At 46.0% G+C, this 11605-nt stretch overlaps 1 protein-coding gene across 1 annotated transcript; it reads right to left on the bottom strand.

The window, feature by feature from the left end:
- Positions 1-6139: 6139 nt before the first annotated feature.
- On the bottom strand, positions 6140-11389 carry LOC104297684 (cytochrome P450 2C19). The gene is made up of 9 exons (XM_009897667.2): positions 11177-11389; positions 10678-10840; positions 10051-10200; positions 9546-9706; positions 8980-9156; positions 8294-8435; positions 7674-7861; positions 7068-7209; positions 6140-6421 (listed from the first exon to the last, which is right to left on the bottom strand). Exons 1-9 carry the CDS (start codon positions 11354-11356, stop codon positions 6240-6242), a joined length of 1485 nt encoding a protein of 494 aa, XP_009895969.2. The 5' UTR covers positions 11357-11389; the 3' UTR covers positions 6140-6239.
- Between the last annotated feature and the right edge of the window lie 216 nt (positions 11390-11605).

Genomic DNA, 11605 nt, shown 5'->3' on the forward strand with positions numbered 1-11605 from the left:
CAACAGAGCTAGGGGAGTACAGCTCAAAGTTACTTGTTAAATGGTTTGGTCCTTCTAACCTCTGTTGATCTTCTTCACTTCCCTATATCAGTACCCTTGGGATCTTCCTTTATCTCTTTTCCGTACCTCTACCCAGTGAATGGCACATAGCCTCATCCAAGAGCTGGCCAGGTCTTACCCCTGTGTAGGCACAGAAGCTGAGATGGCCTCTGTCCATGAGCAATCACAGTTTGAGCAAGTGCAAGAACAGCTAAAGGAAAGGAAGTATTACCCATATGTTGGAGAGTTGATGCTAGGAGGTGGAAGCATCTGTGGTAAATAGAAGTAAATCCAGAGAGTCTGATTGTTGCATGCGTGTTGACAGCATTTTTTATCTTCCCTCTGCTCCCTTTCAAACTTTTACTGGCAAGCTGTCACTGCACTGACCTTGTTCTGAAGTACCCAGGCCCTCCTCATTGCATGACAACAGAAGTTCCTGCAGTCAGAAAAAGGAAACTTCCTGCAGCTCCCTCTGTACTGGCTTTTTGCAGAGGCAAAGCAAAGCTCTTTCAGCCGTTTCGTATCATGTTCCAGAGTAACAGAGTTTTCAGTTTCAGGAGAGACTTCAGCAGCTTTGCTCATTCACTCTAGTTTGTTTAATTATCACCTTTCTGGGACTGGATGGGTTTCAGGAATAACACTGAATCTAAGTGTCTTAAAACAGCTGCTTGGTGCATATGTGCATGCTTACTTGCCCCTCAATTACAGGCAGGGACAGGCTTCTGCACTGCTTGTCCTGATAACCCACCTCTGAAGTTAAGTTTCTCCATAATACCATTCCCACTATCATTCTCACTAGCACAGGATATTTACAGGCAATGGACCCAGTATTGCTTCTAGTTCTGACACACAAATACTTTCTGGTTTTGTATCTTCCCCACCAGAACTCAACTGCATTTTACTGCTGAGTTACAGGAATTGAAGGCAATCATAGAATCATATCAGTCCAGCCACAACCACTCTTAGAATAGAGAAGGACAATGTTTCTGTTTACTGAGCTCAGGAAAGATCAATGGGTATTGGTTATGGTTGTTCTTCACTAAACAGAGCATCTGTTAGCCGTGGGTGCAAGAGGAGGGTGCAAGCTGTGCCCTTGGAAGAGGCATGTACAGCCATTGGGCCCTGGCCTGTACCCAGAGGCTGTGCTCCTGTGGCTCTCAGATGAGGCAATGTCAGCTCAAGACAGTGGGTCAGCTTGGCAAAGAGGGTAAGTGAAGCACCTGCTGTCATCACTACCTGTGTCATGGATGCTCTTCATGCTGGAGCTGCCTTGTTATTTGGAGCTGGGTGTGACATTTTGCACTGACTAGAAAAAGCCAGGTTTTGGCTTGGGGTACACCGGGTTTGCCCGTGGTCCACACCACATGCCTTGTTTTTGTGAGCCAAGGCACTGACTGATCTTCCAGGCAGGACTGCAGGCAACTTCCTCCAGCATCCTGGCAAGCAGAGAGACCGTTCAGAGGCTGAACACAGAACAGACTGTTGGAAAAGCTCATTGAGGGGCTTCCCACTCTCCTTTGTGTTGCTTCTCCTAGTCTTCTCTGGCATATGTTTGTGCTTATCTCTTGTGTATGCTTTTCTCCAGCCTCACACTCCTTTATGGAGAAAAACCCCAACCAACAAAACCAAACCAGAACAAAACAAACATGTATTCTCTTTTCATTCAGTCAGAACCATTGTTGGAAGGACCAGAATTCTGGTTCTTGCTTACAACTGACAAATGCAGACAATGACCTCAGGGTGCAGCTTGGTGCTCCACGTGTTACTGACCACATGCTGTTGTTGCTAAGTGCAACTGCTGACTTAGCTTCTCTCCTTGCTGGCTTTGCATGACCAACTTTTTCAGAAGTGTTATGTAACCATCTTATTTCAGGACTTCTGCACATACATCTGGAAACACAACTGTCCAGGCAAATTGTTCTTCTGGGGGGTAAGATTTTTATTTCATTATTTAATCCATTTGATTATGTGGATTATTTTCCCTCTGAAATAAAATCCCTGCTTCCCCTCTCTGTGTCAGTGTGCAGAACAGTTGGGCTAGACACCACTGTTTTGATCCAGGGCTGCAGTTTTGTTCCTTGCATTGGCTTTTCTTGCTATTATGCAGTACCCACTCCGCTACTAAAGACAAAGTTCAAGGATCGCACTGCATGCATTTGACCTGACTATCTGTCTTTGTGAGTTAGTAGAAGCACTGGGTGGCTGGAGTATCTGCAGGAATACCCAGCTTCCTGGCCTTGGTCCTTGCAGTCATCTTGGCAGTGGTCTGTGTTTTCCAGTGGAAGAACTGCAGCTGGAATCAGGTAACTACCTTCCATCTCCGGGATGCATTGCTGCTTCTGAACATAGACCTCCTCATCAGAAACCTGATTCAACACCCTCTGAAGTTCAGGACCACATCCATAAACACTCAGACTATCAGCTCTGTCTCTCAAAGGCTGGACCTCAGCTTAGAAGTTGCAGGCTCCTAAGGATAAAAGAGAAGGTAATGTGAAAAATACTGAAGGGGGACCTCCAAGTGATCTGCTCACTAGCAGGGAATTAAAAAAAAATCTGTTGCCATTGCTCTTCAGGGGATTTCTCTGTCATGTCCCACAGGAAATCTTCCATTCAGGTATCCTCTCACTCCACAAAGGTGTTACTTAGCTCCCAAAATTATACAAGGTGGATAGTTGCTTGGTCACCTTTTTATTTCCCTGTGTTTCATCCCACAGGATGGGTGGGTCTTTGCACCTTGACTACCTCCTTACTGCTGGAATGGGGTCAGAGGTTTCTGTAGCACCATGCTTCTTTCCTCTGGGGTAGAAAAATAGCACCCACATCACCAAAGAGATAATCAAGTTGCCCGTGGAGGAAGAAAGCCATGAACCACTCTGGCAGCCCAGCATTGACAGTTCTACCTAAAAGGGTCCTTCTCTTCCCCTGCTGCATTACAGATGCATGTTTCCTTACTTCAGAAAGAAAGGTGTGAAAGTACTGAGGGAGATGATTTACCTGTAGTTGTTGGTTAACATAACCTTTTGAAATATTTTTCTTGTTGCTGTTTGTAAGTGTGAGAATGAAACTTTCCACCTGTGTTAAAAGACCAGGCAGGTTTTGGATGTTCCAATAAAATTGATACTCAGGCATTGAGTTTTCCTCTCTGCAAGGACATTCGCATGGGCAGGCATCAATTGAAGCCCATGATTGTTCCAAATGAAAGAGTATGGTGACATCTAGCTTAGGATATGTTGGATACTATCCCAAATATTATCTCCTGTGTGGTTATTTACCCCAGTGTATGTCCTGAGTACTGAAGCTGCTCAGTAACAGAACATTTTCTCACTGCCCTGTGCTTCTTATACAGTTATTAGTGAATTGCAGCTAGATGTTCTTCACCGCTGCTTTGTTCATCACTTAGATGAATCAACATCCCGATGGGCAGGAAGAACACGAATATGAATCATCCCCTCCCAGACCTCCAAATGTAAGTCCTCTGTTAATTGATTCTCAACATACAGCACATGCTGTTGGGTTACTAAATGCAGGACTGACTTTAAGGGTAGCCCTAGACTAATGGAAAGCTCATGGTAGGCTTTTTCCTTATGCTTGCCTGTGGCTCTTGCATGACTGCTGTTTCTGGTTTCACCATTGTCCCTTTGGTACAATTCCAGATGAGAAGCTACCAGTGGTTTGCCATTGGTTTAGAGTACACAGGCATTAGAGCTGCAACCTGCATGGGCAAAAATGGAGGGAGGAGAAGGGATGAACCCGAGCTGTGAGCAAATGTGTTAGTTTCTTCAAAATACTACTAAATAGTTCCAAAAGGAGGTGGGAACTCTTGCATGCTGTATTCTCTTCAATACTCTCTCTGAATACCTTCTGGCAACATCACCAAAATTGTATCTTTCCTCTAGAACTGTCATGTGACTACGATGCAGGGGACAACAAGTATCTATGTAAATGAAGACAAACACTGCAAATGAAACATCCAAATGCAAGCAAAACCCATGAAGACAAAGAAGCCCAAAGGAGAGCCATCTAAGGTAAAATCCATTTATGAAAACTATCTACCCTGTCACTGAAAGAAAAGCACCAAATAGTGGCTGGGACCAGAAATAACCACAATGCATTTCCTGGACACCAGAGGTCAAACAGTTGCAGTTTATGAACAAGAGAGTTTTTTTCTTTGTGCCTGCATGAACTTCTATGTAGGACAGGACAAACAGACTTTTAGCTGGAAATGAACTTGTTTGCAATGATACTACTGAGATGCAAAAGCAAAATGAGAGTGCTCTGGAGTACCAAAGTTCTCGGGGAGAGATGTTTTTGCTGTTCTTCTAACTTTAGTTTTAATAAATAACATCTAAATCCTTGAAGTTATACTGATGGTAGAAAAGAGCAGTCAGAGAGCTGGTTGGAGCTCACATCACTCAGTTGCCTGAGCTTCTTGCAACAGCCTGCAAAGACAAGGATTCACTCTTCATTTGGCAGAAGGAGTCCAGACCATAACTGAAATGAAAGAAAGAAAACTGGAAGGACAACACAACTCTAGCTGCAGAATATAGCCCCTGTGGTGGCAACCTCCCTTCATTCTCAGCTGTTGCTTACCTGCAAGAGCCTCTCTCTCACTTCAGCTGTTCTCTCCTCTGTACCTTAGCAAGTGTGGTGGGTTGAAAGGCAGATCCTCCCTTGCCTTCCACTGGGGCAGAAAAATGATGAGACTCACACAAATGGATTGCAGAAGTGATGGAAAGTTTAAATGGAAAAAGCAGTGAGTGTTTTACAGAAGCTATAAGCACAGTGACAAAAAGAGATCCCAAAGCATATGGAGTCCCTTACAGCATACCCAGAAACCTCCCAGCACTCCCCTTCTCCCTACCTGAGGGTATACCCAAAACCCCCCAGGGCTCTTTCTTCCCCCACCCCTCCACTATTAGGCTAATCTTAGCTGGCCAGATCTGAGATTGCCCTTCCCCCTTCTCCTCTTGGCATTAGGCCTAGCCAGGGCCAAGAGGCCTTGAGATAACTCCCCTTCCATTACCAGATAAGGGAGCATCTCCCATGGGAGCAGCAAGGGAAGAAAAAGGAAGTGAGAGACTTTGCAGATAGATTTATAGGGAGCAGGACATTATGGGAATGAAATATGCATCTTCCTGTGTCCACCCACTGGGCTGGACACCCAGGGCACCAGAGGTGTATCCTGTGTGGCAGCAGCAGGAGGCATCCAGCCTAAATTATCACAGCAAGTCAGCTGGGAGGTGGAGTGAGTCTGCAATTCAGGCAGGAGACACCATCCAGAGAAACTCCTCAGCTGCCCCAAATGGATTCTTGTGGGAATGTCAAGTGACTACACTGACAATTAAGGTTGTGGTGGCAGATGTCTCTGGAAGAGCTGAAGGCCTGGGGGAGATGTTGGGAGGAGGACAGAGAGGAGCCACAATGAAAGTACTCCCAGTTTGTGGGAAGGTTGAACCATGGAGTGCCTGAGAAATGGGAGAAGCCTCCAAGAGCAGCCAGAGGTCCCATCAGGATTGGCAGCCCCAGGAACAGCAGATACTACTGCTGCTGCTAGCCCCCAGGCTGGAAGACCCCCTTCCCCTCTCACACTATGAGCCTTCCAAACTTGTGGTGTACTGCAGCTGGCTGCAAGCTCCTTGCGGGCAGCAGCAGTGAATCCAGTGGCTGGAACAGTTGGGACCTTTGGTCTGGCAGGGGCAGCCCTTCCCACAAAGTGCTGGCCACAGAAGCTATGGACCTAATCTGCCATGGAGAAGCAGATGTGGGAGCTGTCCCAGCTCAAAGAAAATAACGGCTCAAATCCTCATAAACAGATTTTTCTTTATTGGGTCATTAACATACACACATGCAATGCTGTCCATGTACAAAGAAAGCTGCTCTTGGTGGGCCATGTGCTGTGGGAGAAACAGGTTGTAGACAGAAATGAGAGCTGTGTTTGATGTAGGCACTGAGGTTAATGAGCTCATGGACAGAGCAGCAGTGCAGTAGTCTGCAATGTCACCCACCCCACCCCTGCAATGTTGTGGAGCAGTTATGGAAGGCTTTGAAGAAATCTACTCCGTTCGTGTACCTGTGTTTGGGCTGCTTTGTTGAAGGCCTCAGAAGGGTGGGCCAGTTCTCCTGCCATTGGTATTAGTAAGGGAGCTGTAAAGAACTAGCTATACTCAGGACACCATGGAGAGAGGGAGGTTTTGTGCTTTTCATCGGGGCAGAGCACAGAGCTGATAGGCAGGGGGTACATTGCCTGTCCCACTCATTGTTGGAGTTACGTCAAGTTCCTGGGGGTCAACGACAGGCTTCAAGGTGAAGTTCTGCAATATGGTGGCTATGAGTAAGAATATCTCCATGCGTGCCAGGCCCTCTCCAGGGCATATTCGCTTCCCTAGAAGTGAGAACAGCAAATAGCAGTTAACAGTTGCTGCCAAGTAGATCAGAGTTTGTACTAAGCAGTTTTGTCTACCAGATACAGTCACAGCGGTGAGAGGGCTCTCAGGATTACTGTGGATGACAATTTGTTGGCAGTTTGTTTGGGTGTTTGAAGGAAGAACAGGATCAGGGGAAGTCATAAACATGGAGGGGGCATCACAGGAGTCAAGATGAGAGAGAGCAAGGTGACACAAAGCACAAGTGAGAAAGCAGAGGGTTGGGGCTATTGGTAGGTAAGTGGTTGCATGTAGCCTGAGAGGTACTTAAGAAGTGCTGAGGAAAAGTGAAGCTACCACAGAAGGATGGGATGGTTAAGGATGACTTTACTGTTGTATAGGAAGGCAACAGGTATTTTTAAAAGTGTCAGTGGGTCCCACACACATCATTACATCAGCAACTCTTTGTAGGAGGTTTGAGAAGCCACCAGGCCTGAACAAGATGAGAGATGCAGCTGGGAAAAGGACTAGCAAGGAGGAGTTTTAGAGAGCAGGGAAGAACCAGTGGGAATATGCTGAGAAGAGGGAGTGTGTGTTATAGGGAAGGGAAGGGTTGTCCTAGAGGAGGAGGTTGACAGAGAGAGGGAGAGAATGTCTGTGCTTTACCTGCTGAGAAAGGCATGAAGAAGTTGCTCTTTTTAAAGGTGCCATTCTCTGTCAAGAAATGTCCAGGGTCAAACTCATCTGGGTTTGGAAACTCTTTACTATCATGGAGGACAGAACTGAGGATGGGAAATATTGTAGTGCCCTGAGGTAACACATGAAGAAGAGCAGAGAGTGAAGGGAAAGTGAGTTAGAGCACTTAATCCAACTGACTGCCACGTTAAGTCTGAGCTTCATAGAACAGCCCTATCAGTGCCTTTGGTTTCTCTTCGGGGACCCTTTCTTTGGGAAGGCAGCTTTTGGGAGACCTTGCTAGATATCACAGCAGTGATAGGTATTGGCTACTGTCTTGGTTTGAGCTGACACAGCACTGTGTTGAGGTAAAGCTGCAGAGCAAGTGAGCAAAGGTGCTGGACAGAGCTACTGTTCAAGTCTCATCCTATGGAGCAGCCACAGGGGATTGCAAGTGACCTACAGGAGCCTAAGGCTAAAAGAATCATGAAGGGCTGAGTGACAATAAGCTCAGACCATAGCATTTCTATCTTCTGGCTTATAAAAGAAAATGTGATGCCATCTTGTTGTTGAACTTGAGGGAACTTGCCTACCAACCTTGGGAATGACGTAGTCTCTGAAGCAGGTGTCTTTGGTCACAGTGTGAGGCAGAGCTAGGGGGACAAGGGAGATGAAGCGCTGGATTTCATGGACCACTGCATCTGTGTAAGGCATCTGAGCCCGGTCTGCCACAGAAGGTTTTCGTGATCGTCCTATTACCTGGTCAATCTCTTCTTGAACTTTCTCTGTTGTGAGAGGCACAAATGATAAAAAGAGTAAGTAAAACTAAACTTACCTAAACAGATAGCCCTAAGCTGTCCATAAAGCAAATATCACAGATGACGGAAGCACTGAGCTTGGTTTTGATGTTGACTAGAACACAGCTCCGTTGAAGCCCATGGAAAATGTCCTCCTAGTGACTTGGCTAAATAGGAGTGCTGGGAGATGAAAATTTGAACACAGTAAAGTCTCAAGCTGTGAGGGGAATACAGCTGATGATGCTACTAGTAAAACTGAGGAATCTCTAATGGTCACCTTGAGGAATGATAGTGCAAAGGCTTTGCTCCTTTGGGTGAAATATGAGAGAGAGAAAATAAAAGCTGAGAGAAGGATGTGATGTTAGATACACACCCAGCCAAAAGAAATAGCTGGAGAGTAAAATAGCCACAGACTGGTACCTTGTATCTTCGGGTGTTTGAGAAGCAGCAGAAGCCCATATCTTACGGTGGTGCTAGTTGTCTCAGTTCCAGCAAGGAATAAATCAAAGGCGCTGGTTATCAAGTTCTTGATGTGGAAACTGGAATCTGGATTCTTTTTCTCCTAGGGAAAAGGTTGTACTCTTTTTATGCCTGTGCTGACAAAAATGACTCCTTTTTTTTTTTTTTTTCTGTCATCCCCACCTTTTTACCCAGAACTGCTGCATTTCTCTGCTAAGGTGCAGCAACCACTGCAGTGCTATTTTTATGTCATAAACTCAGCATCAGAGCAACCTTCTGTCAAGCTGTGCACCGAATAGTATGTAGCTGCCCATTTGTCCTTACTGTGCCAACTGTTTTCCAGTGAAAGAGCTGCCAAGATCCGACTGCAAATGTCCCTGTGTTTCGGTGAGAGCAGATGAAGGTCCTGCTGTCCAAGGAGCTGTAAGTAGTGGCTGGTGAATGTGCAAACCTAGAACTATAAGCTCTAGCACCACAATATCTAGGGTATGGTTGGTGTCTTCCCATTGTACAGTCCAGCTGCTTGGGAAAAGGTCATCCCAACATCTTTGTTTCTTGGGAGAAGGAAGTGGCTCAGCGTAGCTGAGTTTGAGTTCATATAAGTTCATGTGTTTGAGATGAGCTGGGACTACATGATGTCCTCTTACCTCCTCCATTTTGCTGAGGAAGCAGTCAATGAAATCCTGAGGGGAGCTGGTATCTAGAGAGGCTTGGTGTACCTTCACCTCCTCTGACACAAAGGCTTTTAGAGCATCAAATTCTGCAAATACTTTGTGGTGTGGGCCAGGCAAGTAATACAGGATATTTGGAAACATCTGGTAGAGCTGGAAGGAAAGAAACATCAAGGTCTTTAGTATGATCATGACGTCATCCTTGGATGTTATCAAAAAGCCTGGGAAGGCCTCAAACTCCTCAAACGAGCTAAGCAGAAGGGCTACAATGCTGGACAGTCTGACAGGGCAGTAGGGGCCTGCTTAGTAGTCATAGCCCTAGAGGTGGAAAAGAAGGGTGTTCAGAACTCGAGGGAAGCTGCACTTAGCCATCAAAGCCAACTCTATTAGTGAGGGTGCTTCTTGTTCTTGAATCAGTTCCCTCTGGTGCAGCACAGCATTGATGGGGCCTAGTTAGAAGTCTGAAATGGGACTTCAATGGGAGGGAGGCCTCTCACTCCCCTATGAGAATGTTACCACTCTAAAAATGCTACTGAACATACCTGTCCCCAGTAGGAGTTTATCATCTCAAAGATATTGTTCATATTGTTCATCAGGGACAAGAACTTCTTGTCTTTATAGTCATATCGTTTCCCAAAGACGATGGAGCATATAACATTGGAGACAGTACAGCTCAGCATGAAGGTTGGGTCAAAAGGTGCTCCTGTGATTTCAGAAAAGTTACAAACTATAAAAAATCCCCCAAAACTGTGGCTGCTTATGGCTGCTGTGGGCAACCTGAGCTATGGGTGTTAGTGGAAATACCAGCTCACAGTCTCTAAGTGACACAGAAGCGTCCTACAAAAAGAACAGTACACGATCACAGAATTATTACTGCTTTGTAATGACAGGTAGCTGGTGCACAGGCCAGATACCTGGAAACTTCAATTCTATGCTAAAGATAGGGGCTCCCTTAATACAGGCCTTTTTTGGGTTGTTTGGGGATTTTGTTTTGTTTTGTTGGTTTGGGGTTTTGCAAACACAAGCTATATTACAAATGGACCATACCCTTTGTTTTATTGATCTCCTCCAACAAGTACTCAGCTTCCTCCTGGATCCTCATTTCAATGCTCTTCTTCCCCATTCCAAAGTTGCGCAATGTAGTGAGAGCAAACCGTCGGGCTTGTAACCACCCGTTGTTGTTGCTAAAAATAATCCCTGCAGAGGGATAAAGGAGAGGGAAGACCCAGTCTGGGCATGCTGAATGTGAGATGAACAGAGGTTCACAGTGATGGTGAAGCGTGTCCCTGGGAGAGTGCTGATGTGGTAGTGTGGTTTGGAGGCAATCTTTGGAGGTCCTGTAGTCCAACTGCCTGATTTTTGCCTTCTCCACCACATACCCAACCTCCTTGTGAATAATTCATCACTCATACCCATGCACAATTTCCCTTGCTGCAGCTGGTGGCTGTTGACACTTGCTCTTTCTTTTATCACTGCGATCTGTGCAGCTCCATTTTACTGCTACCTTCTTTGAGTGGTGGAAACCAGCAATTACAGTTTACTCTGCCTTCCCTTCCCCAGGTGAGACCCACCCATTCCATACAGTCTTTCTTCATGCATTGTGCATTCCAGTTCTAATCTGCCAAATGCACCCTTAGCCCCTCCCTTCTCAGAAGGAACTGTCAGCAAACATACCTAATCCATTGTTAGCCCTGTCTCCTATTGGCATGTGTCCTCTGGAGGCAAACTCGTCTGCACGATCAATCAAGGCTTCTTTCACCACATCATATCCAATCAGCATCACCACCGGGTCAGAGCCCAGGTGCACTGTGAACACTGGTCCATACTCTTTACTGAGCTGTCAAAAAGCAAGGGAGAACGTGGCCATGGAGCAGACAGGGAGGAAGAATTGAAAAGTGGCCTTGCAGCTGCATCCTACTGCAGACAGTGCAGCCTTCAGACTAGCAATATCAAGACTGGGTCCTCTCATGATAAGTGTTGGGTGTGGTGAGGGTTCCTAGCTATCAGGTTCTGAATGATATTGGCATCAGCAGGGAGGATGAGGAGCTGAGATCCCCATCACTTTTCTGCTCCTCTGGGATTGTAATTCATCAAGCTCTAGCCACAGGTTGTCCCCATGCACAGGTCTCATATTTCTCACCCTCAGGAGAAAATGAGAAGAAAGTGGCCTTACCTTCTCAATGGTTTTGGACAAGTTCTTTGGTTTCACCTGCAGCATGTTACCTAGAATGGGAAGGGGAGCTGGTCCTGGAGGCATCTTCCCCTTCCCAGACCTCCCTTTCCATGCTGTGAAGGAAAGCAGGCAAGCAATGCAAACCAGGAGGACAACAGTGGCTGCTCCCAGGAGCTCCATTTGCTACTGTGGCTCAGGAAGGAGTGAATTTGGCTGCTGGAGCCTGTGTTTATATACTGAAGGGCTATGTTAGCTCAACAGCAGGTTATGGATCACATGGCTGAGTTTGTCAATGCTACTAGTCAATCATTTGTTAGACTGCCCCTGTATTACGAAACCAGGACTTCTCTCAAGGTTAATTGGTCATTGAAGACACACCTTATCTCAAAAAATTGCAGAGGCCAACTTAAGGTTAAAACTTGCTCTGTT

The sequence above is a fragment of the Dryobates pubescens genome, chromosome 8 (genome assembly GCF_014839835.1).
Source record: "Dryobates pubescens isolate bDryPub1 chromosome 8, bDryPub1.pri, whole genome shotgun sequence".
In the NCBI taxonomy this organism is placed as follows: Eukaryota; Metazoa; Chordata; class Aves; order Piciformes; family Picidae; genus Dryobates; species Dryobates pubescens.